The 27,081-nt window shown below is 38.8% G+C and overlaps 1 protein-coding gene across 1 annotated transcript in view; it reads right to left on the reverse strand.

Moving 5' to 3' along the window:
• Window positions 1–27,081, reverse strand: part of KCNH8 (potassium voltage-gated channel subfamily H member 8) — a 234,917-nt gene that overhangs the window by 149,906 nt on the left and 57,930 nt on the right. Inside the window, exon 2 of the mRNA XM_016198776.2 lies at window positions 185–418. Coding sequence (XP_016054262.2) covers window positions 185–418 — 234 coding nt within the window. The remainder of the gene's footprint in view (window positions 1–184; window positions 419–27,081) is intronic.

A 27,081-nucleotide genomic window follows, 5' to 3' on the forward strand; every position in this document is an offset into this window, starting at 1 on the left:
AGGTAGTTTATGCTGTTAATGGCTAAAATGAGGCCATTTTCCAAATCCTTTGTGGAGCTTCTGTAACAGACTGTATTTATGTGAAATAACATTAAGCCTTAATGGGAGTTATGGAGCAATTACTGAGTTGAAAGAAGGTGACCTTTCACCGCTGTCCAATGAGCCCCAAAGAAAGCCAACTCACCATTCTTCTTGTAGAACATAATTTCTCCTTTGAATTCTGTTTTCTCCTCCAGTGACTTGTCTATTTGAAGCATCAGTTGCTCATTGGTTTCGACCCCAAATAAGAATTTGCAGCTGCAGCTCTTCTGCATGACTTCAGTTCGGGCAAATCCAGCAAGCTCACAAAAGCCATCAGAACAGTAGACTATGGGGAAGCCCTTGGCCACCTGGGCATTCGCGAGGATGAAGTTGCTGTCTGTAGAACAACAATGAGAAGACCCTCAGCAACTAAACAAACATGGAAAATGTCCTTAAGTCAGTTTCAGTAACAGATTTTGAGCACACGTGTTTAGCTAACAGTGCCTGAATGCATGTCCTGATGTACTGAGGTGGAAAAGGGACTCCCCAAAACAAAATGCTGTTGGCTGGCAGAGTATGTATTACGTTCTGACTTGAGCTTGCATTTCGAAACACACGGTGTGGGGAACACAATACTCACGGACTGCTGTGAGGCATTTACCATCTAGTTGGCAGTAAGGTATGGTACTTTTGAGCAGGACTTCTGATTCACATCCTGAATCTGCCATTTGATGTATATATAGGTGAACTTGAAAAGTTACTTACTCTAAATATCAGTTTCCTTAGATTTGGTTTCCCCAAAAGCAGACCCTGAGATAAGGATTTGAGTAGACATAGTTTATTTGGCAGGTGATTCCAGAAAGTGAATAAATGGAAAACTGAGAAAGAGAAGGGAGGAAAGGTAATAAAGGGTGAGATAAAAAGGGGTTTTACTATTATGGGCAACTGAGGCTCAATCACACAGGGACCTTAGAAGTGACTGTGTAGAACAAACTTAAATTTTTCCCACCAAGGGGAGAGAAAACTGGTGTATTTATCCATCAATGTCTATACCTCATTGGTTAAGGGTCACTTCTGGGGTGTCAGTATGTTGGCACTTCTGACCTACCCACTTGGGCTAAGCACATTTTGAAGAGGTCACTTGGGTAGCAAAGTGCTGGAAACCACTGGTGCATAAGGAAGCAGTCTGCTCATGATCTCAAGGGTGAGTCAAGGTGACACTGGAAGGGCACTGACCGGTATGCTGCAAAGATGGTGTGATGTTACTAACTTTATAGGTGTGTTGTAGAAATTAATAACATAATGCATATAACATGCTTAGCAAAGTGTCTGGTACATATAGCTATTCAATAAAAATTATTATTAAGAAAATTATTCACATCTTCATGGCAGGTATATTAACAAGTGAGAATCAGAGGACTACTAAACAGTAGACTATTGCTAAGTGTTTAGAGAGAACTGGAGGAGACCCCGAGAGGCAATATTTAGGGAAGGTTCTCCTGCAGGACCAATGTTTTTAGATTAACTTGGAAGGATGGGTATGATTTTTATAGGCAAAACAGATGCACATTGGAGATGAGGTATAAGATAAAGCACTTATAAAATGTTGATCGGGGACTTTTAGGTTCATAATGAATTAGAGACTATTATTAAATCATTCATTCATTCACTCATAAAAAAAGATGTTTTTGAAATCTGCTTTCTGCCTGGGAAGGACTGGCTCTTTTACACCCTCCCCTATCCGCCCCCCCTCTGTCCCAGCCATCCTCTCCCTGTGGGGAGAAGCCAGAGCTAAAGACCTACATTGGAAAGCAAGCCTTCAGTGATAGATTGTTTAGAAGCCATGGGAGCAAATTAAATAATCCCAGACTAATATTTCATTCTCTCACACTTTGCAGAAGTATTTATTGACTTGTACTATATGTTGGACTTCGTTCCGGTGCAGAGGCAAGAAGTTTATTATGTGCAGTCCCCATTCTTGAAGATCGGTCTGACCGTATGGGGGTTCCCAACTAGACCCAGAGGGGGCGCCCTCCTGATGGGTCTCAGCATCACCAACTCCGCACAGCTTTGGGTTAGTCACTCCAACCATAGTCTCTCTTCCTCTTTCCATTTTAAAACTTTGGCTGAGAGATTGCTTAGAAAATGCAAATGAATAGCATTGGCAAAGTACTCAAACATCTTGAAAGAGCTTTTAATGCGCTTTCAGAAGCCATTTTTCAGTCGACTGCTGACATGTTTATTGACTTTCTACTATATGCCAGGTGACATGGTTCTACCATATGGCAGGTCCTAGGGTGAGGTGACAGGAGGTGTTAAAAAATGAATAAGGTATAGCCTCTAGCTCTAGGACATTATATTTTAATGAAAGAAATGCATAAATGTCAACAATGCTAAAATACAGCATATAACAAGGACCAGAGTAATGGTACATAGATAATAACTACTAGCAGAGCTGAGAGATTAAACATCCCAGGCTTTGGAAATGGTTAGCTAGGAACAGGTCAGAAATAGGTGGGGATGGTTTATAAAAGTCCTAGAAGGCTGGAGCAGATGCCTGGATGGAGCAGGCTCAGAGGGTAAATGGAGAAACAGGAATTAGAGATAGAGAGAAGAAACAACATGACATTTTGTCCTAAAGTCCAGTTTTCCCATTATTAATATAATTACAACAGTTATCTTTTGCTAGTATTTATCTGATATACCTTTCCTCATCTATCTACCTATACTTCAACCCTTCTAGGGACTTAGGTGTTAGTTGCGCCTTACACATGTCAGGTATTTAAATCTTCAAAAAGTGTAATAAGAAAATGCATCCATCAACTTGAGATGAATATATTTGCTTTTCAAAACATATTACATTGGTTTTAAACAACTTAATTTGCACTTTCTTTTCGCCTTTTTTTATTATTTTGCTTTTTCATTTTTAAAAACTAGGAAATATGACATATCTAAAAAAAACCCTTTATAACAGTTTTTAAAAACAAAAATAAGCACCCATGGATCATTCATCCAACAAGACCCCTGTGTGCACCATGCAGATTGTATTTGCCTCCTTCCCCAATGAAGAGCCCTAACTTGAGTTTCTATAATAATCATTCCCATCTATATAGTTTTTACCACTTACATACATATCCTCATGCAATATATTGCCTATTTTTTTCTGCTCATTATGGCAGATGCTATGTTATTTCATTCTGCATATTTTTAGTGACTTGATTCTTTTATTAATTTTCTTAGTACCTTTATAATTGTTTATGAACATAAGAAAAGACCATTCCTTTAGAGGCATAATAAGCTTCTGAGAAAAAGCTTCTAAAGGATTCACCAAATTGCCCGACTTGTGTGTTTCAATTAAGGATTATAGTGTGTTTGGGCTGGTTAATTCTTCCACAAAATATACTGCAAAAACAAAGCTAAAAAAAAAAAAAGGCATGTATTTGGCCTTTTCTGTTTATATTTAGCACTTGTTCTCGATAGGTAATCGCATTTCAAGTCCAAAGAGAATTTAGTGGCAGTGGCACCTTTTAAAGCTTAGTGGACTAGCTACATGCATAGCCCCCCTGTTGGGGAAAGAGGAGCTCCTCTTACCCAGCTATCTACTTGCAAACATGTGTTTTGTTGAATACCAGTTCTGGAATCTCTGAAGAAGAAACGTGACATTTACTTTAGAATTATGCAAAACACAGCCACAGCCATAACGATTATGAACTCATCATGGATGTTTCACTATCCATACATATGCCAAGGGAATTTCACCTTTTAAGGAACCAATTATGCATATGTGATAGGTACCTAAACGCCACGCGCCTTTCTCCACTTGTTTCTAGGTATATTCCGTTTTGAAGTGCCAGTAAACAGTAGGATCTAAATGTGTTTACATTTTAGGCAGTTTATTTCTCTAAACGCTTCCTTGGCAGAAAGCTCTCCTAGATCATCAGAGGGGTTCTCAGGGTTGGTGGAGCCCCAGGTCTTTGGTCTGAGTTCCTCAGACAGAGCCCCGTGTTCTCATTCAAACGGAGATGGTCTGCTCATCGCTGACCTCAAGGCACAAAGGGAATGGGGGTTGGGAGGCAAAGGCTTAGAGGGAAAAAAGGGGAGAAGCAAAAAACCATCCACAGCTAACCCCTTACATCCTTGTACTTGCCCCCGCTTTCCAGATGAGAACACTGAGACCTAGAGAACTTCAGTTTCCTGCCCAAGGTCTGAAGCTAGGCATTAAAACCAGGTCTCTGTGACACTATGTTAACGGAATTTTTTCTGTAAAGAAGTGATTTGTTCTCTGCTTGCAGCAGAAATGGGTTAACTCTCGAAAAATGTTTTTACCTCTTCTAGCCTACAGAGAGTCCAGTCACAGGCTTTTCTCTATGTTGATTATTTATTAAAAGCTCACTGATGACAGCACCTAAACCAGTCTGGGTCTCTCAGCAGCCTCTATGTCACTTTCTCATTTCCCGCAGGAAGTCAATTATTTCAGTAATATGACAGCAACTCTTTTGGTTCCAAAATATTTTGCACAGGCCCACGAGAGGCACGGAGGAGGCAAAGAAATGTAGTCGCCATTGAAAAGACGTGTTTCCCACCTCCTTCTGCCTTTTTAATGCACATCATAGTACTTCTAAAATGTTCCCATCGGGACAGCCTACTGCTGGCTGAAGCCAGTACATGTGTTTTCCATGGGGCCTGGCGGCATAAATGTAAGCTCTATATTGTTTTGAAATCTCATGTTTAACTTAAAAATCCCATTAGAATTTTGCATTCTATTGTGTTGTATCTTCATGTTTGTTTGAATGATTTTGATTTTGTTTTAATATGGGCCTGACCTATTTTTAATTCAACTGGAACTTCAGCAAGTTGTGCCCTTTTTTCCTATGACACTGCGCACCCTTTAGTACACCTCCGCGTAACCGAGGTTTGTGAATCATGCTCAAGGGGATCAGATCTAAGTCACTGTCCCTCCCTGCAGACAGATCTCCTGCAGCCAAAAGTATTTCGAAACAACCATCTCAGCACCCAGTCTACGAACTCTCCACATGGCAGACCTCTGCGGCCATTCAAACTAAAGGAGTCACTGACAGACACTAACTTGGAAATGGTACAGTTAAGCTCCCTGAAGTCAATATAAAGTGAAAGAGCATTTAAATACTTTAGTCGTAGACATATTCTATCTGCCTGAATAAAGTAGTGTCACAAGATGCCTACGGCCAATATCACCGGGGGTATTGTCAGAGGCACTGTACCCCCATGGCTCTCTGGCATTAATGCAAAATTTGAGACTGTGAATGGTCTAGATCTTTATTTCTGAAAAGTGCCTCTGATATTGGTTGCCTTTTAAAGCCAAATCATGTGTTGTATTGGCAAGCACTCATAGAAACAGACTTCAGCGTAGATGGGCACATTCGAGTCCTCTCGGCCTCATTTTCTTAGAGAGGACAGGACACAAATCTGAACTTTTCATCTGCTTTCACGTGTTGCCCCATGGCTTCTGAATTCATTCATATGTAGGTCCAACAAAGACATCAGCACCCCCGGTGATATTGGCCATAGGCATCTTGTGACACTACTTTATTCAGGCAGATAGAATATGTCTACGACTAAAATATTTAAATGCTCTTTGCACTTTATATTGACTTCAGGGAGCTTAATTGTACCGTTTCCAAGTATGATGACATCTTTATCAGATTAATGGTACTGGCTGCAGGCTAAAGTTTTGTGTGCCCTCTGCCAAAATTTAGGAGGTTGCTTGGGTTTGAGGATTTTCTAACCTTATTAAAAACACAAAACCAAAAAAACAGATGAAAAATATAGAAAGAGATTCTCATAGTTCTTGGAATTTAAGCATCACCTAGTAGCATGCTCCAAATGGTCATATTACTAGCTTTCGTTATTCATTTATGGTTCGATTTTTAATTACTGTAGAAATGACCACTTTAGAGAAAGATCAGAAGAAAGCTTTGTGACAAAGCAAAGCTCAAAACTGGAACTCTGGTGCTGAAGTCACCATCAAAAAGCAGTAGCTTCTATATGTGTACAAGAATATCTTGCTCTCTTCAGTCCAGTAAACCAACACAGAAAGAAATATAAACAAATGCGCTTTGTCACCTTGCCACTGGGTGTGTGGTCCTGGACCAGCAACATCTGCCTCAGCTGGGACTTACTAGAAATGTGAAATCTTAAGCCTCATCTCAAGTCCTCTGAATCAGAATCTGCAATTTGACAAGGTTCATATGTACATTAAAGTTTGAGATGATCCTTTAGAATATCATTGAAAAGATCTCTAAGAATCTAGTGACAGTAAATGACTGAGGGAGGGTACCTGGGTGGTTGATTAAAAAAAAGAAAAGACTTATTTTCACTTTATATCGTTTTGAATTTTGTACTGTATGTATGTAACACCTATTCAGAATTATCTTCTTAAAGTTTATTTAACCATTCATTGGAATGACTAAATGAAAATAATGATTTAAAAACATAATACTCATGATGAAGTAAGAAAACTGGATAAACACATTTTAAAATTTCCAATAATAAAAATTCATGAATACAAATAAATTTTAAGCAAACTTAGTACACAGTATATCATAATTTGGTATTAGGAAAATCACCAAGTTTTGTGAATTCCATTTTTTCAACTGTGTGAACTTCAGGGTTGAGTTGTGCTAATTCTTTTCATGTGTACTGTCTCTTTGAGTTCAGGGAATAAGTTTAATTTTGATAAAAGATGATTTTCTTTTTACTACGACAGGGTGACAGTGCTCGTATAAAGTAAAATGAATGAGTAAGATTCAGAAAATCTCACAGGTAATAAAATATGTTTGGCTTTTCATTCACAATTAATTCTCTACAAACACATTTGAAATAATATTAAAATGTGCCCCAATTTTCTCTGGTACTTGTCCTATAGAATTATTCTTTTAGATAAAATGGTCTTTCACATCATCTGTTTACTTTTAAAAAAAAAATTATTATTATCTATCCTTTGCCATTGGGATGTACATGCCAAGTGACAGGGCTTTGTTTTGTTCATTAATGTAGTCACATCCTCTAGAACAGTGCCTGGCACATAGTAGGTACTCAACACATATTTGTTAAGCAAATGAGTGGAATAAACTTGTAATCTATTAGTTTTTATCAAAGCACACCAAATGAGGGGAATGATTTTTTGTTTTTAGCTGAATCTATTATTTAGCAGGAATCACTTATAACTAGCACCTTTGCTTTAAAAATAAAAATCAGAACCTCCCTGAATAGCCCATCTCATGCCTACAGTTTTCACCCTGACATGTTTACTTTTAGTAAAGTCCTTGTTCAGCCAAAATAGAAAATTTTGTTTTCTATTAGAAAACCGATTAAGCAAAAACAGAGAGCTAAGTAATGCTAAACAAAGCCCTTTCTCCAAAATAGAAAATGAAAAAATTATGAGGCACTTCTACTCATTAAAGAAAACTGTGTGCACACGAATTAAGCATTTTGGATTAATTAGAGAGCCTCTGGGGTCATTAAGGGGCTACTTAGTTAATTTTGAATCCAGCGTGCTGCATTTTAACCACTACCCTGGTGAGGGTAGGCTAACCTGCTCCTAACAGTGCTTGGAAAAAGGAACTAGGTCTGATGGAAACATCTCCGCACTCGTGTGTCTATTATTCCTGCACCTTCATAATTATGAGTCCTGCCCCTCAGTGCCCTTCCTCCCCAAATCAAATATGAACCATAGTTTGAGGCTCCTGGGGAGGTCAAGCCTTTCCGAGGCTTTTGCAGACAGTGAGACAGGAGAAAGCTCAGTGTTTGCTCTGATTTCCCCCTTTCAATGTGCAGGACGGGATGATACAAACCCCCAGGTCCCCCAGCCCAGGGGAAGGGCAGTGTGGACAGAGGGCAGGTGGCGGGGACAGGAAGGGTTTAGCGCCTCGGCAAGTGTAACCTCGCGAAGATGTGGCTGAGAGCGGTTTACATTTTATACCTTTGCAAAATTTTTCATAGGGGTTTATGAAAAGACAAAGGAAGATCACAGTTCTGTTCTGAAAAATGGTTATTTGTTTTGGTATCTTTTTTGGCCTTTAGTGAAACCTAGCAAATGGAACCGGCCATCCTCTATGAATACTCAGATCCCCCAAAGATTTCATTTCACTTGCCCCCGGCCCTCTTCCAGCACACCCTAGAGTTTCCTTGCAATTGTGTTTAATTCAGTGAGTATTTCTTTTTAATTTCAAACAGGCTGGAACAGGCTCTTGACCTTAAACATACATAAACATTTGGAAAAAAAAGTGATTAATTCAGCCATATTGTAGTCATTTTACATATATGTTTTTTATAAGTAGGCCCCATTTAAATTTGAATTTTTGAAGACAACATATACAAACTAGTGTGCCCCGGCGTGGACTGACCTTTCCCTCCCGGTCCAGCGCTGTTTATATTCGTGGAAGCTAATGCGATTCAAATGTTTTTCCTAATAGGGGAGCGTTTGCCAGGCCTCATCTGTCCACTGCCTAGTGTCCTCTGCTTCACAGTGTCCGTGTTAGATTAAACAGGAAAGATGAGTGGTTTTGCAGGAGATAATTGGATGTTAAGTCGCAGGAAACACAGGAGTAAACTAATTTGATAGCTATGGATAGTCCGCGGCTGTGATGCGAGTGTTTTTAGCCCACTGTCTTCATCATAATGCAGAGAGAGTGCAGGACTTTAATTAAGGTGATGGCTGCGAAAGGCAGGTCTCGGGAATTCGTGGGAGAGGCGGAGGCAAGAAGGGGACAGTAACTGAGAAACAGGCCACAGGGGCAGAGGCTGACTGTGCGCGAGGAAACCGAGATGGGCAGGAGGCAGCCGAGCTGCGCGGCGGAAGGGAAGCAGGCAACGGCCGCTGTTACTGAGCAATGCGACAGGCCGGACGCCCAGGTCAGCATGTGGAGTTTTGGAGTTTTTGGTCGTCACAACAGTATCTCATGGTGTCATTATGGATGAAGGGACTTTGGCTCAGAAAGGTTGAACGGCCTACCTAGCAAGTAAAAATATCCTTACAGCTACAAATTCCTGATGCCACTGGGTGACAGCTAGAGGTGAAGGAGAGAGGATCTGAACAGGGCTCCTAGTCACCAAGGCCAGTGTTTCTCAAGGTTCAGCTCGGATCCAGCGTCTTCTTCGGAGTCCCCTAGGTGCTCCCTAAGGTTGCAGCTTCTCAGGGCTATTACATTTGAATCCTCAAGGTATGGGAGCCCAGGATCTCCATTTTAAACAAAATACTACACACACAAAATGAGACCTTCTGCCCTAATGGAAGGAGGTTCAGATTATATACCTCAGTCCAAACTTGGGAAGGGGTATCTCCTTTGTAGGTAAGTATATACTCAATTTCCAAGGTTTGGGAGGATTCCATTCTAAATAATAACCCCTTTGATTTTATGGCTTCCTATAATTCTTAAAGAGACCTTCAATAATTAGCTCAGTTCATAGAACTATAGAAGCTCAAAGTTTAGGGAGAATTATAAAGGTCAATATATAACCTAATGCCTGATCTATAACCCTTTAATCCCCCTCTATGGTACTCTATCTTGTGGTTGTATGAATCCCCTAGTAATGGAGACCTCGCTCATTCATGAATCAGTGATATCAATACTTGACTGCAAAGGGTGCTAACCTATCCCACCTATGGATTTAACGCCTGCTCTTGGTCTCATTACCTAGAAAAATCTTTGGGGCGAAAAATCAAGTCTATCACTTTTCTTTTTTCAATATTTTAAAGGCTTTCCATTGCAACTGGAACAAAACTCAACTTCCCTCTAGCATGGCCTGTAACACCCTGCCTAAGATTTCACTTACTCCTTACCTAGTATCTGGCATTTAAGAATGTTCTCAGCTTGTTCAAGCCTCAAGATTATTGCCCATGAGGTTCCTTCTCCCTGTGTTTCACTTTTCAGGTCTCAGATTAAATGTCCATTTTTACAAGAGTCTTTTCCTGATAATCTTAAGTAAATAGGTGACCCCTCCATTATTCTCTGTCATTATACCCTGTTTTGTTCCCCTCAAGAATGAGTATTGTAATTTTTAATGATATTCACCATGTTAGTTTATTTATTATTTTTTAGCCACTCATTTCCAAGCCTACTATACACAAAACTATAAACACACATTAAACTGTAAACTCCATAAGGAAATGGTCCATTGTCCTATATCCCATCATAAAGCACATTATGTGCTTGTGTATTTTTTCTAATTAAATATTATTACACACACATTTTATTCTTAAGTAAATGGTATTGGTACATTTGAGTTATGCTGACCTGACACGACCATGGCAGGCATCTAAGCTGCAACATAGAAAGCTGTCTTTTTATGAAAAAACTCATCTCTGATTATTGGATTTTAGGTAGAGCACCTTTTTGACCTAAATTGCGAGAGGTATAAATATGAAATATTACACACCTGTAGATATTTTATACTTTGGATGAACACCAGTCTACATACATGGTATCTTAGAAGTGGGTTCTGGCCCTCTCAATTACAAGCTGTGTGATTGTGCCCAAGCCACCTGCCTTCTCTGGGCCTTACTTGTCCCATACATAAAATGAGAAAGTTGAACATTTGATCTCCAAGATCCTTTCAAACTCAGACATATGGTAATTCAATGAATTATGGATACAGAGGTATATGTAAATAGTGACTAGAACTTAATGACTGTGATGAACAATGTAAAAACACTGCACATAATTTTAACCTTATGAATAAAAGGAGATGGAAGGAAGGAGAGAAGGAAGGGAAAAAAGGAGAGGAGAGGAGAGGGAGGAGGAAGGAAAGGAAGGGACAAAAGATAGATAAAAGGAAAAAGAACTTGAATATTAGAATCCAGCAGAAGGAAGATCTTAAAACAACATGTATCAAATTTTTATAATTTCCAACAAAAGTAAGTTGAGGGAAAAGCCTGAGATGTGTATCTCATATCTTACAATTTTAACTTAGCTAAGTAGCATCTTCCTAAACCTTTTTTTTTTTTTTTTTGCATTGATTTCTGTGAGACTACAATTTAGAGCCAAGGAAGTTAGGTAATTGGTTCTTTTGCCCTTGTGAAGTCTCTTCTGGCATTGTTACGCACCCACAATTGGAAAGCAAGATGTATTTGCTCACCATGTGATAATGAAACCACAAAAAAGAGTGCTATTATTCTACACAAATCAGAAATTCTCAGAGAGGCATGCAAATATCTGCAAAAACAAAGACTTGGGATAATCTCTATTTCCTGCTTTTCGTTTCCCTTTTCCAGTTTGTTTTATAAATGTATAGTCTACTCTTTTCTCAGTCTAGAGATGGGAACATTATACTGCTTCATATATTTGTAGCATTGCCACATAGAAAAGAGAGCAGTGTTGCTCTAGGTTTGTCCAAGAAGCAGAAGCAAGGCCTGTGGATGGACATCACAAGGAAAAAGATTTCATCTCACCATGGATATAACTGTATCAGTGGAGGCTGCCTAAAAGGTCACAAGCTACTTCAAATGTGAGCTTCCTGTTATCAAGAGTACTCACACTGAAATGAAGGACTAACACAGTGCAATAGAAAGGGGATGACAGAGAAGAGCAGAATTTTGACCTAGATGACCTCCAAATCCACTTAAAAATAATCTAAGAAATAATCTTGCCATGATTGGTTGAAGAGTTTCTTCTAACCAAACCCTGCATGCTGGAGATCTTTATTTCTACTTATAGAAATAAAGTAGTCCAAATCCAACTGCCAAATTTTTCAGCATAAAATACATAGGATATATAATATATGTATAAATTATAAATTATTATAAATATATATGTATATATTCCTCCCTTGGCCAATAGTCTCAAAATGGAAAAAAATCACATTTTTCCTAAGCAACAGAAATATTGGATTTAAATTGTTTGAAACAAAAGGTTCATAGAACACACAAACACACATATACACACACACGGACACACACACACACACTGAATCTACATTATTCCTTGATCCTGTCCTGTGTCCCACACGGTTCATGTACTGTGACCTATCAGAGCTGATACTCTAATTGAACAGGTTTCTCAGACTTCCTATTTGCATTTGATCCAAGCTCAGTCTGTAAAGTACAGGATCTTCATCACCTGCATTTATATGACCCTAATTATTTACCGATATTTGCTTCTGTACAGACTCATGTAAATCACTGAACTCAAGGAATGCACTGCTGTCCAGTGCACGTGCCTGCTGTGGTTGCCCTCTAATACCCAGGTGTGTGGTCTTCGTGCTCACGTCTAGGGCAGGGTCTTAAAACTATCATTGCTTTGGAGAGAACCACCAGGGTTGCCACATACAACTGAGCAGGTCATGTCCTGAACAAGTGTACCCAGCTGAGGGCTATGCGTGGGCACTGAAATCCAGTCTGTACCCAGCTCATCAAGCCATAGCCCTGGTACTGGGCCATGTCCACTCTGCCTTTGCCTAATTCTCACAAAGTCTACAGGCAGTTCTGAGAGCAATGGCCTGACTGAGTGATATCTGGAGACTCTTCCATTACTCAACAACAACAATAAAAATATCTTCAGATGCTTCCTGTGATCTCTCATCAAATGGCTACTCCCAGGTGATTTATAAATATTTTTTGAAACAAGCCAGTAACAAAAGTCTATACTGCTCTTTGCTTCACTTACATGTATTGTTTAACTTGACCATGAAAAACACATTTACATCCTATAATCTCATACCATTCTATAGTACAGATAAAAATATTGAGATATAAAGTATCTTCCAAAGAAATTACAATTAGTCAAAGTAGAATAATAAAGTGAAGTTCAACTAGATTTTAAAACTGATTTTTAAAACGATTGCATTAAAATATTTTTAGCAAATATATGTATGGCACTTAGAATATTGAGATCTATTGTACAAAAAGGTAAGAGTAATTTCTATATTGAAAATGTACTCCTTCATCTTTTTCTTTGTCTTGTCTTAGCTCCATTTAGTCATGTTCTATATGAACATTATTAATGGAAACTGTGCCATCCTAAGGCTGCGATTTGGGTAGTTAAAAGATAAAACTGAAGTATATTAAAATTTTTAAGTTCATTTGAGCAAAATCAACTTCAATTGGGAAGTGCCAAACTGGAAGTGGTCTGGAGGGCTCGGCCAAAAAGAGCGAAATGAAAGACTTACATAGAGAAGGTGTGAGAGCAAAAATAGAAAATTTGATCAACTATAGCTTAAAGCCTAGCTAGCTGTCTATAACTGGTTATCCTTAGGTTTCAATTTCTGAACCTCGAGGCATTCATAGGCTTAGGTTTGGTTCTCTTACATAGGGTGCTGAGGTGTTAGGTCTCAGTTGAATGGCTCCTTGTTTAATGAATTTTACAGGTGAATAATTTTATATATTGCCTCATCTCAAATTTCCACCGTATCTTCCTTTGCTAGATTCTGAGGAATGGGTGTATAAGATGGTTAGAGTATAATAGTTTTACCTAATTCTATATGGAATATTGTGATTTATAATACACATAGGTTAGGTCTTCATTTCTTCCATGTGGCTGCTCCTGAGTTACAGGCCTTTCTTACTAACCCAGAAATCTAGCAGTAAAATGTTTTCCTAAGTTCGGTGAGCTGCTCTAGCAAATTAATCAAACTCAAGGATGGAGGTTGAGAAAATCTCTGATTTATAGACGGTCAGAGGCACAGGTGACTACCTGGATTTCCGACTGGCATCTGAAGTGGGGGCAGAAGCAGTCTTACGGACTGACCTTAACCTGTGGGACATGAAGTTAAATTGTGGGACACTCAGCTGGTGTCTCAGAATTGCTTGATGTGTGAAAAGCCCCCCACACATCTGGTGTCAGAGGTGAAGTAAAGTATGTGCCAGAGTAATGGGGAAGGAAGAGTCACAAATCACAGTCTTCTCCCGTCTGAGTTTCCTTGTCTCTTATACACCTGACTCTAGCCAGTGCCCTCTCCCCCCACCTTCAACCACCCCCCCACAGTGCGCAGGGCAGTGTTTTCCCATTACTTCCTCCCAGCTAAAGACACTAGAGAAATTGTTTAAATACAGTGACAGTTGAGGGGAGTGAGTACGGGATGAGAGAAGACGAGAGCAGGGAGTATGTGGTTTATCAAGAAATGACTATCCACGCCTTTCTTGTTGTTGCTCTTAATCAAAAAGCTGCCCAACTCAACCCACCCAAAGGAAGACCTCCTGAATGATTTAAAGGAGATGAACAACTTTTATGAAGCCCCGGCAGCCCCAGTATGCCACGCAGGTTACTGGTCCCACAGAGGTATGAGAAGGCAAATCGCTTGGGCATCTGTGAAGCCGTTTACATGCCATTAAAAGTCTCATGTTATTTATACTAGGAAGTCTGCGACTGTACCACCAAGCGCTCCCTGCCTCCCCATCACAGTTCCCCATCTGGATACAGAAAAATATCATTTATTTAATGACCTATTTTTAAAAATTATCTCTAATTACAAGGCCCTGTGTTAGAATCTAATTACTTTATCAAACAAATGTGCAATGTCTACTTCCCAAGTAAGCATAATAAAACTCTGTGCCAAAAGTCAGTTTTCTTGGTTGTAATTTTGGCCATTTACCCTAAAATAATCGTTCAAAAAAATCAGGTCATTCCAACTAGGGTACCTTTTATTCAGCACCTTAGATTACTCTGATTCTGTGAATTCAAAGTACCTGGGACAACCTGTTAGCTGCATCTAAACTCTTAAGAAAAATCCATTTATTTGGTAATTATCTTTTCTAGTTATAATGGACTTACAGAGATTATTGTTATATAACTTTTATTATTAAGTATCCAAACATAAAAATTAAAGAGAGTAAAGTGGTCAACACCTAGCTACCTATCATCCAGAATTAATGAGTGTTAACATTTCCACACTAATTTCTAATTTTATAATATTACCAATGCCGTCAACATGCTCTTCTCAATGCTCGTCACTTTCCTTCCTCCCAGAAGCACACATAATCCTGGAGTGGGCATGCATCCAATTCGCCTTTGTTTTTACATTTTCATCATATTTTTGTGTGTATATAAACAGCATATAGAAACGTTTCATGTGTTTGTAAAATTTACAAAAATTGAATCGTTTTTATGGATCATTCTGGTCTGTTCCCATACTCCCTTTTTTTTGAGCTCTATCCACATTGCCAACTGTGCTGTAGGCATAAAGCACAATTTATCTATCCATTCCTCTATGAATAGATATTTAACAACTTTCCTTCCTCTCTCTTTTCCTCCCTCCCTCCCTTCTTCCCTTTCTCCCTTTGTTTCTTTCTTTTCCTATAATAAACAAAGCAGTAAAGCACATAAGCATGAGTGTCAGAGTTTCTCAAAGTTCATTCAAATATCTTATATTTTTAATGGAAAATTGAATAACTTTTCTTATCGGGAGGTAAGAACTCATTTATTCCATATAAGCAGCTAAACCACATCTGAGCATTATAACCTACAAAAAACATGATATGTATTTTGCAAGGTATTTATCCAGCAATTAATTCAGTAATCTTATTTTTTCTAAGTATATTTAACAAATGATGCTGGTTACTCCTTGCTACAATCTTCCCACTTAGAAAAAATCCTTAACTTATTGTGGCCTGATATTGGCACCCACTCAAGTGTGCTGACAGCAACGATTTCCAATCAAAGCTGTTTTCAACAGTACTGAGAATTAACAGGGCCAACCATAGAGATGGCAGAACTTTAAGAAACCAGCTTGGCTTACATATGGAGAAAAAAATCAAGGCATGAGGTGTAAGGATATCAGACAAGAAGCATTTGAAATCAGAACAAAAAAGACATGGCCAAGAAGTGCTGATTGGGGAAATATTCAGGTTGAACCACGGAAAACTGCTGTTTTGTAGGTCGAGTGTCAGCAATACATTACAATAGTGTGTTGCTCACACATACTGGATTTGGCATCAGCTATTCTCTGAAATAGTCAGCAACTTTTTTAAAAGACCTGTGGGTACTGAAACACACGTGACCCATGCCAGTGGAGACTTGGGTGTGTTCCTTTCACACCATCCCACTCAGTTGCTTCCTGCAATTCTTACATTACTGAGTGGAGACTCGCCCTTTACCCAGGGCTGCCATCCAGAGCCGTGCTTCTGATTCACAAAGGATCCCAGCCAAGGGGGCGTTAGGGGCTGATGACCAACCTTGCTCCTTGGGGTGCTACTTAGTCCACACGAAGAGGTCTCTTTTGCGAATTGATCTGCCTGACAAGGGTGCCATTTCTAATATCCACGAAAGCACCCTAGAGGCTACTGCAGATCATTTCTAAATTCTGTGGGACCTTGAAGAATTAAAGCACAAAATGAACTGAGTGTGGGAGGGGGGTGAGCTGGGCCTTCATAACACATGCAAATGGCAAGTCTTCTCTGTTAGATGGGTTCCTTTGTTTTCTCATAGATCGAATCTTTCTACATAAAACATCCCTCTGCTGAACTCGATGAAGGATCTTCAGCTCCAGATTCTGAGTAAATAATATGGTTGGGAAAATAAAACCAAGAGTTAGATTATCTTCTTGGCAACCAAACTGAGATGACGTATTCCAGTTACATCAGGACATTTGCAGTCTATTGATTGATGTTATAAACCTGTAAGGTGTGTTTTGTTTGCCTATCATGCAGAAGGCCTCTGTTTGACAACGTATTTTTCTTTTAAAAAAAGAAAAAAAGAAACTCTGTAGCACTAATTCCTCTCCATTATTCTCTTGCTAAAAAGAAATTCCAATGAAAACACAGCGACAAACATCTCAAATGGGTAATTTAAGGAAGTTGGCATAGTGACCTCTGACTCGAGCCGGGTGTCTTATATTCTCTTTTGGTGTCAGGTCTGAACTCACAGCAACTAATATGATGTATTGACTTATATCTCAGGCTGAGATGTATTTACCTGGCAAGGGCACTGTGGTAGGTGTTTCTAAGAGAAAAGGAATGTTGGTGAAGGAAGACAAGATCCTTGATGAAATGAAAGCTGAAAGTGAGTAGCATTCACAGGATCAGACCCCAAACACTCATTACTTCAAGGCTCAGTCCCCCAAATTAGAGCTAATAATGATGTAGCATTGCATTGCTGGTTACTTTCATTCTGTAAAAGAATACCTTGGGGTAGAGAGGAAGCCAAGCAACAGATCTACTCTTGTAGGCGGCCTATTAAGACAGGGTTGTTTAAACTAGAGCCAAATTACAAAGAACCATTTCAACAATAGCTGTCTAAGCTGCCAGCAGTCCTGGAGAAAAGATGCCATCTCTCTTTTTTTGATATAGAAATTTACTATTACTTTAAAAATGATCTATTCTGGCCACATGTGTAATAAAGTACTAGATAAAATGTAAAGTGTACCAAAAAATCATAATTCTGTTACATTAAGACTTTTTTTCACCTTTCTTATTCATTCAAAAGAAGTCATAGATTGTCCACAATCTACCAAGCATTATGCATATTAAGAGGAATGCACTGAATAAGACAGTCCCTGCCCTCAACTTATGTCATCTAATGGGGAACATGTGCAAATAAAAAAGAAAATCCGACACATTTTGATCAGTGTTATCATAAAGGTACATGGGCATATTTTAAATTGAGATATCAATTTTTTAAAAATTTAGATATTTTATTTTCAATTAATATTAGTTTTCTCCATGATAGTAGATATGTATTTTTACATCAATGTTACTGATTGCAAAATAGTTCATGCTTTGGATATATTGTAGTTCATTAACCTTTTTTTAAATGCTTGTAGGCTTAGATTATTCAAAATGTTTCATTCTTTAACTACTGTAATGATGGACATCTTTCACATGTGTCCTAAGGCAAATTCATAGAAGTTAAAGTTTTATTTCAAAGGCCAAGAACATTTCTAAAACTCTTGGCACAAACTGTAAAGTTGCTTTCCAAAGAACAAAACCGTTGTGCCAAATTACATGCCCACCAGAAATTTAGCCTTTTAAAAGGTACATATACAAGTACACACTCATCTCATAAGTATCCACACTGTCCTTGATTTCTCCAAAGTTTGAAAGTTTTCTAAGAACAATCTCTTTGTTCTTGGGCACAGGTGAATACATGTTTGCATTATGTAAAGATTCAGAGATGACAGTTGGTTTTGTCTGACTGTAAAAGTTACATATTTTAAAATTAAACCATTTTTAAAAGGAAAAGAAGGCACACTTTTTGATATTATGGAACCAACGATATATTATGCATATTTGCCGAAAACTTTTATCACAATCATCTAAAACCATGATGTCTAAAGTTGGCCTGGTAGCTGACCTCTCTTCCCTCATCATCAAGTCTGGCGCCTGTGCCATGTGTTCCAAGTAACGTGAAATGGTCCACTACTTACATAGTCTTTATTAAACTTCTATATTTATTCCGTGTTACTTGCAAAATTGAGATAACCACCAATCACAAGTAAAAATTACTCATACATACGAAAATCAAGAAAGTCATCTTTCCAAACTCTATAAAAACTGGGAATTAAAGTTTATCGAAACTCTCAAATTACTAAAAACATTTCTTTTTGGTCAACATCGTCAACAATTTGTGTGTGTGTGATACAGCTCAATGGCCACTTCAACGACTTTTCTGCCTTTGACCAACTAATAAATAACAGACAGAAAGAAGTAAGACTCAACTGATAGGCAGTATTTGAAAAGAGAATCAATTGGACCCCCGGGTGAATAATTCTATACTAGTTTGCAAGTTGAAATGTTAAATGTCTTGGAATTAGTTTTATAAATAGATACCAAATTTGGAGTTGAAACCTCTGGTTTGGCTTTGTCACTTACTAGCTGCATGACTTGCAGCTGTTACTTTACCTCTGAGTCCTGGTGCCCTTACCCATGAAATGGTAGGAGTACTATCAGCTACACCCAATAAAGTTCTTGGCACACAGTAGGTGCCTTGAATATCAATCTTTTTCATAGCTAGGCTAATTCCTTAGCTTCTTTCATAAGCTTTAAGAGCCAAACCATTAAGTGTGTGGCTTTAGTCGTAATTTCTAGCTAATGTTCTGCTTTTTATCTATTTTGGAAAATAACCTGATGAATACAAATGAATACAAATTAGCTAAATATATTGGTGATGTAGCACATGAATAAACCTTCATTTTATTTGTCAACTGGGATGAATTTTTCTAATGAGTCGCAGAGCTACCAATGGTGTGAGTAAAACATTTATCATATTTCCCATCAATATAATATCAAATATCAAATCTATTTTATGGTTTCATTGAGCTGCTCCTAAAATTTCACATCTGTGCCACTATCACCCAAAGGGTCCCAGATGATTATTTTCATTTTAAAACTCTCACGTAATGCAAAAAATAATCTCGAAATTCTAATATAAGCCTAACATAAAATAAAGGGTAAGATTTTAGAGTAGAGATCAGCAAGTTATTTCTGTAAAAAATCAGAAACTAAATATTTTAGTCTTTGAAGACCATCTAACCTTAATAACAGATACACAGCTCTGCCATAGCACTAGAAAAGCCATAGAAAATATATAAACAAGCATTGTCATGAAATAGTCTTCTTTTTATTCTTTTCAACCATTTTTACTATATGTTGTTCAAAAACAGGAGGTAAGCCTAATAGGGCCTGCAGGCAGTAGTTTCCAGACCCCTGCTGCAGAGTCAGACTGTCTGGACCCAAATTCTGGCTTATCCCTTTGTGGTTATGTCATCCTCAGGAAATCAGTCTCCTCTCTCCAGACAGGGATCTAAATTGGAACAATAATCTATGCCTCATTCATGTGATTTTTATGTAATCTGATCTGAGTAAAGAATACATGAAAACACATAGCATTATGAATGAGGCCTGCCCCAAATGGTAGCACCCTTCCCATCTAAGCATCTTTACTTTCATAAGCATCCTGTATGGTGGAAACACAAGATCCGTCACTCCACACAGACTTGCACCCAAACCTGACTACTAGTTTCATACTGTGTTACAGCTCACTGAGTGTGACAATGAGCCCACAAGGTTACCTACACTTCAGAACTGCTGTGAGAGCCCGGTGCATAGTACATACTGAATGTTTCATTGAGTCTCGCATATAAACAGGATGTTTAAAAGTTTTCATTATTGTTGTTTTGTGTTAAACTCTTTTTCCTAACCTTCATAAGAGATAGGTAGTTGATATGTCTTATATCTCTGGACCACTTATAACTTGTGCATGCCTCTGTGTGTGTATATATCCTGTGAAACTCTGTATTGAGAAAAAAGCACTCATTCAAATATAACCCATGGTGATTATTGTGAATTCTTGAGTTCTCATGTATATGTTGGTTCCCAATCTAGACAATGGGTGACCTCTAGAAGCAAAGTTTTCAGTATGGGAAAAGTGTCATGTAATCATCTCATTCTCCCAGTTCTCTGTGGTACCAGAAGGGAATAAAATACTGGCTCATTAGAGGTACAGATCACTAATACTATGTAGAATAGCAGCCTTGCCTGGGTTGGGAAGAAGTGAGTCAAAGAAGGGATCAAGGACAAGAAAGGCTAGAAAAGGCAGCACAGAGGGAGGGAGATGTTTTCAAGATTAGTGGGAAAACCAGACCGAGGCAACCAAAGAGTGATGTTGGCTCCCCATATTATGACTGAATATAATAAGTAACCAGTTTCAGGAGTGGTTTGAAGGAGTCACTGAATCTATTTAGTCAAAGGGAGCCCAGTAAAGAATCCAGGTGAAGACTTGGGAGCATGGCTCCAAAAATAGACTCTAAGTCTTGTGGTCTAGTGGAGGTCAGGGATGAGAGAACGGGATATTATGGATCTCCAGAAGAGTACACGAACTAGAGCTCATGTCTGCTGGTGTTGTTTCCTGTTACTTGAAAATCTTTTGGGAGCATTTTAAGATGAGTACTGCTCTTGCAGAGCACTGCAGAGCTCCAGGAGGCACTATTCAGACGATAGTCTAGTAGTCTCATGCGAATGGCACCTGCTAGAGCTCTGCAGAGCACAGCCTGCATAGCCTGAGCATTAGGGAGTTGACAGCTGCCTTTCTTGCAGAGTGAATATCCCGCGCGTGTGTGTGTGTGTGTGTGTGTGTGTGTGTGTGTGAGAGAGAGAGAGAGAGAGAGAGAGAGAGAGAGAGAGAGAGAGAGAGAGAGAGATGCTGCAGCAGCAACCTTAATGCTAAATAAAGCATGATGCCTCCAAAGTGCAACTGAGTCTCTTGGTGCCAAGGCCTTACCAAGACAAATATGGTATAACATATAATTTCTTTTGAGGGCCTTGTTTTCTAGAAAATACCAAGCGTGCTCTTGTAACATTTGAGGCAAAGAAGTCTCTGGGTCTTTCAACTACTACTGAGCAAAACAATCTTTTGCAGAACCCAGGATGAAAAATTTTACACACACAGACATACACACACAAATATATATAATTATACCAAACATACACAGGCATTTCATAAAATAAATACAGAAGGAACTGCCTTTCCTAGAGCTATCCTGCCAACGTGGCTGTTAATCGCAGCACTGCTCAGTACAATCTCTATTCGCAATATAAAGGCCTGAAGCATTTTTCAAGGCGTCTTACAAAACAAGCATTTGATGTTTACACTATTGGAGCATCCAAGACTGAAGGAAGCACCATGTGGTCAAGAATTTCAAATCAAAAGGATTATTTCAAAATATATATTTTCAATTCCTAATCAAATGGTTTACTCATGGTATCAACTTTCATAGGCATCAAATTTATAATGAACACCTGTAAATATGCAAACAGTAATCATTGTATGTATATAAATAGTGTTATGTCTATATAAAATCACTGTTACGTATGTACACCTGACGTAAAACACCAGCCAAATAATTTTATGGGAGAAAATAAGATTCATAAGTATTTTAAAAAAATACATATAATTTTGGTGCTAACTTCAGTCCCATAGCATGGACATAAATATTGTCCAAATCAGCCTTCTGTGAATGTGGGAGCACAAGAAACAAAGGACTCTGGGAAGAGATGGGAAAGCCTGTTCTAGAGGGTGGGGGTGACAGGTGCTGTCAACTCTGCATCAGTAAAACACGCCGCCTCCCGCAAGCCATGCGCTTAGCCAGTGAGTTTGTACGAAGAATTATGAGTTTTACACGTAAAGGGCAAGTTTTTATAGTGAACATACCATCACATTCAGGAATCGGGAAGAAAGCTAGGATTCTTAGAAGCCCTTGGGAGAAAAAGAGATATTAAAAAACAATGACAACTAGGCCAGTCTCCTGCATATTCAGGAAGCAGTAGCTGCTGGAGGCTTCGGCCTGGCACAGCCTTAGCGTGATGTGATGGGAAAGTGTCAGGCTGAGGTTCAGCAGGCGGGCGTTTGGCCTGGGTATGCTGCTGATACTCTGTGTGATCTATGGCAAGTCATTCGTCCTCTCTGAGCCTCAGCTTCCTCATCTGCATAACAATGGGCTGGATTTTATGGGCCATTCTTGTTCCGACATTCTGGAATTCCATTACGTCTCTCAGATCTTCCTTCAGATCAGCTTTTGATTTCAGGGCCGGAGAGTGAAGCCCAAGCCCTTCGGGTTAGCGCTCGAGTCTCCGTGTTCTGACTACACCTCATCTCCCCGTTTATCCTGGTCTGTTCCTGAAATCATATCCATGTTCCACGCAGATCCTTTCTCTTCTTTTCATCAGGTTACCTCTGCTTTCCTTCCCTTGTCACTGTCTCTTAGTCTTTCCTATCATTTTCCGAAACCATCTCTGTGTTAGAGCTCCGGGCATCTGTCACATCTCTCAGCTATGAGCCCCTTCATGTCGGAGGCTGGGCCTTAAGTTTGGTCGCATCCATTAACACAGTAACCAGCCACACCTCACCCCAAATACAGGGCGGGGCAAAAGGAGGCTTACAATTGTTTGTACAGAAAATACTAATTAATAATAATACCAGAATAAACTCTGTCTCATGTACTCACCACTATAAACTTACTTTTCCCACACCCTGTATATCTGTGAGAATGACTGGTGAATGAATTTTGGTAAAAAACAAAAAAAGGCCTGGTTGTACTTTAATCAATGAAATATTTTGTTTAAATATCTGAACAAAGTGGGCCCTAACAAAAGTCAATTCCACCCCTTGTGGGAATAAATGTCATTGAAAGCGAGGAAGAATTAAATGACATTTCAAATCATTACAAAGGGTTTATTTGTCTTTACAAATAGACTAGCTAGAATTCATAATTTTCAAAGCAAGCAAAGTTCAGGTATACAAAATAAACATTACTAGACTAATTTTTCACAGGCTTCACAGCAGATTTTAATGAATTATGTTGTCAAGAGCTTCAAAAATCTAATTACTAAAATAAGATTACATATTTTCTAAGTTGAAACATATAATGTACTCACCATGGAAATATGTCAGAATTTACCTTCATTCCATGTCCAAGAAAAATTGGTCTCCTGTTTGAATTAGGCTATTTTATTTCCCATGTAAAAAAAGCTTTACTTTGAAATCACTAAGTGAATAACTGCTCTATGCCAATTAATTTGAACAGAAACTTTGGCTCTGCGTTTTAAGATGTGCACACATATTTCCTATAGGGAAGCACAAATCAATAAAAGAGTATCAATATAGATCTCAATATGCCTTTATTATTTCCTCTGTGCTTTACCAAATGTGATTTGTATGATTTCAAATAATATCCTACACATCTCCCACCACCCTGACTTTGCATACCTTTTTATCTCAGAAAGATATTAAAGATTAAAATACTTGAGATGAAATTAGAAAGTGCAATAGCAGTAAAACCTTTAAAAAGGCTGAAATTATTTTAAGACATTTTCCCAAATAGAAATAAATGGCAAGTAACTGGTAAAGCCCTTGTAGAACTGAGCCAGAAGTTTGAGGATCCATGGTCCTCAATGGAGGACTTGGAGGCAAAGGTGATGGGTTATTAAAATGGTTCACTCTAGCAATGTGAGTTGGTAATGAACGGCTGAGCCAAACCCTCCCTGAGACCTCAAATAAGGAGGAGTACAGTGGAGTACAAATAGGCACCTTTAACTTACACAAACTTAATATACAAGATCAGCATGAACGTGTAGGTAGGTAAATAACTAAGCAAATAATTTAAAAGAGAGGAAGAGGTAGCATTCAAATAGTATAGGTAACTTGAGCATTCAGTTGGAATGGTTTCAAGGTTAAATTTTTTGTTTGTTTGTTTGTTTAAATATCATTTGGCCCCAAAACCTAAGGCAACTATTTTATCAGAGGTTCAACTCAAGAGTCTGTTACTTGTTCGATGCTGGGGAAAATATGACTTTTATTAACAGACAAAAATGTCAGTCTGCAATAAACTTGGTTCTTTGGGGACAGTGGTGGGTAATTTTACCCACATGAAGATTTAATGTTATGTAGAGCTCTTAGCACAGAATTACTGAATGATGTGTGACTGTTCTAAAGCCCTATATTTCGTATTGTTGATCTCAAGCTAGAATTATCCTCTCCAGGAACTCTTGCCCATGTGTCAAGCAATAATTCAGTGGAATCTTACGGGCCCCAGTGGTCTCTTCATCTCCCACGGCATCTGTTACACGTAATTACTGATTACTCTAATTAGTTTTCTTCTCCTTTATGGATCTGACCCATTTAATACACAGAGATATAGACCACAGAATATTTGTACCAGATCTGGAAATAGAGTTGGGGATGTGGCTCCAACCCTCTGTTTTACAAAATGAGGAAACTGAGACCCAAAGAAGTTCAGGGATTTGGTCAAGTTCAACACTTGTATGCAGTAGTGCACACTGGAGTCACCTGGGAAGTCTCCAGGGATGGGAAATGCAGGTTTTTCTCCATTAGAAAGGCCTCATGTAGAGGCTTTCTTTCATTTTCCTATGGACTTCTCCGTAAAAAGTATGCTGGAACAAACTGGATGCTCGTGATCTTGTTGCAGATTTATCTGTTGTCAAAACAGAAGTTTCAAAGGTTTTAAAGGCTCTACAACTGGCTTACAATTGAGCTGGAAAGTGCTGAATCACTTTTATCAAAGCTTACTATCGCTGTTTTTCTTGGAGTGCAATTTATTTAAAGAGCGAACTGGTATTATTTGTCATGCCACAGGCAGTCTTACAAGGCATTACTGATGTTTTCTGAAATCTTTACTGTAGTTATGTTGATGACTGAAAATGCCAAACAGAATGATCCCCTGTACACAAATGCATATGCTTGAACCTGTTCTAATTAGTCAAGTATAGTTCAAGTAGAAGTGATTAAACATTTCACCATCATCTTTTCTCCCAGAAAATTTGAGGATATTTTGGCTATATAAAACGTTTATTTTAACTGAAGTATCTATTGTATACATAGAATATAGGTATTCAACAAAGAGTCATTTAGAAATTCTGTCATAGTATCTGCAAATAATTAGGAAAACCCCCACATTTTCTAATGTAGAAATGTAATTTTCTATGTAGATGACATAGCTCCATTTGGAAGGCAGGTAGATAAGAGCGCTGAGTAATTCAATGAAGTTCTGAGGTTATAAAATCTACACAAGTTGCCTGACTCCACTTGTCCTATAAAAATGGAATGCTAGGGTTATTTTTCCACATTTAAAAACTTGATAAGAATTAATTATTTAATATCTACATATTTTTTAGAAGTTGTAGAGGGCAACGAAATTGTTAATATTAACTGAAAAGTGGGGTTAAATTTTATGCATTAGACCCAAGAGGACTTGTCAAAGTATAGCAAATTAAAGAGAATTGCTAAGGCAGAGGCAGGGAAAATCTGGGTTTTAAAAACCCTGTAGTCTTGTGTGTGTGTTTAAATAGGGGGAAATTTGTAAGAAAAAAAATACATTAGAAGTAAAAATGAAGATTCATTCAGGATCAGAATAATCATAAAATGACAAATTGTAAAAAGCTGACAAACGCAAACATCGTAAAATCCAGAAAAATAACACGATGGCTTTATTAATCGACTGCCTGACAGGCCCTTTGTGCTACTTTTCACAGACCAGTTGGCTCTGCCTGTTTCGACCGTCCTTTCTCCCCCCTCACATGACTCGGGCGCAGGGCACAGCAGGAGCTGCTCATCCTGAGACAAGGCTCAGGCCCCGCGCTGCCGTGTCCCACACCTGCTGACTCAGGGTGGGTGGCCCCAGATTCCTGCAAGCCATCCATTCCTCCCCCAGGGCTGCTAGCAATAGCTGCACTTGGGAATTACTGCAAATTCAGTAAATACGTAAATATATTCTGCTCAACCTAAACTAAATAAATGCATTTGCAATTCAACTTCCACTTCAGCTGGATTACAAAATTGCCTGCAGCCCAGTGAAGGAAAAAGTGTGGCAGAAGGGAAATCTGAATGGAAAGAGCCAGGACAATGAGCCTATTGTGGTTAAAATGCATTACTTTTGAAAATTTTATAAACAGAAATAATAAATGGGACATGCTGTGGCCCCTACCAAGGCAACTGAAAGGCCCTGAAACTTGAGTTCATTAGGTTCCTCATAAATCGCCTGCAGGAAGAATCCATCCCCATCAAAAGGAGCCATGTCTGCAGTCAAACACACCCAGCATTTTCTCCTAGGGACGGATGCATGTGGCCGGCAACCACAGGACTACGGAGAAAAAAGGGACATTGTCCAGGAAGCATATGACAGGTGGCTGAGCAAGAAATAAGATGGGTTTATTGTCTGTGGATTGAGGGATCAAATGTGTTGCTTCAGTCAACTTCTACCTCCTGATACCCCTGCTGTTTTATGGTCGGACCTGGATAATGCTGCCGTCCATGAGTGAGTGTGGAGGGGGAAAATCAATGGCACATTTCCCGCACCGATGTGGCCAGGCTCCGCTCCTGAAGTCTCCTCCGTTTTGGAAGCCTTGTTGGGACTGCTCACCTCCCAGGCCTCATGATGTCAGAAACATTTTTCCACACTTTCCTACAAACCACCAATCTTCCCTCTGACAGAAAAATGGCTTGAAGTGGTATTATAGCATTTATTTTTTGAAAGCTATTCATGAGTTTAAAAAAAAACAAACAAAAAAAACACATACAAAAAAACTAACCAAAATGGCCAAGGCAAGGCTGGGTGGCAATGCAGCCCGCACGAGACCCTGCG

The sequence above is a fragment of the Miniopterus natalensis genome, chromosome 15 (genome assembly GCF_054644295.1).
Source record: "Miniopterus natalensis isolate mMinNat1 chromosome 15, mMinNat1.hap1, whole genome shotgun sequence".
Taxonomy (NCBI): Eukaryota; Metazoa; Chordata; class Mammalia; order Chiroptera; family Miniopteridae; genus Miniopterus; species Miniopterus natalensis.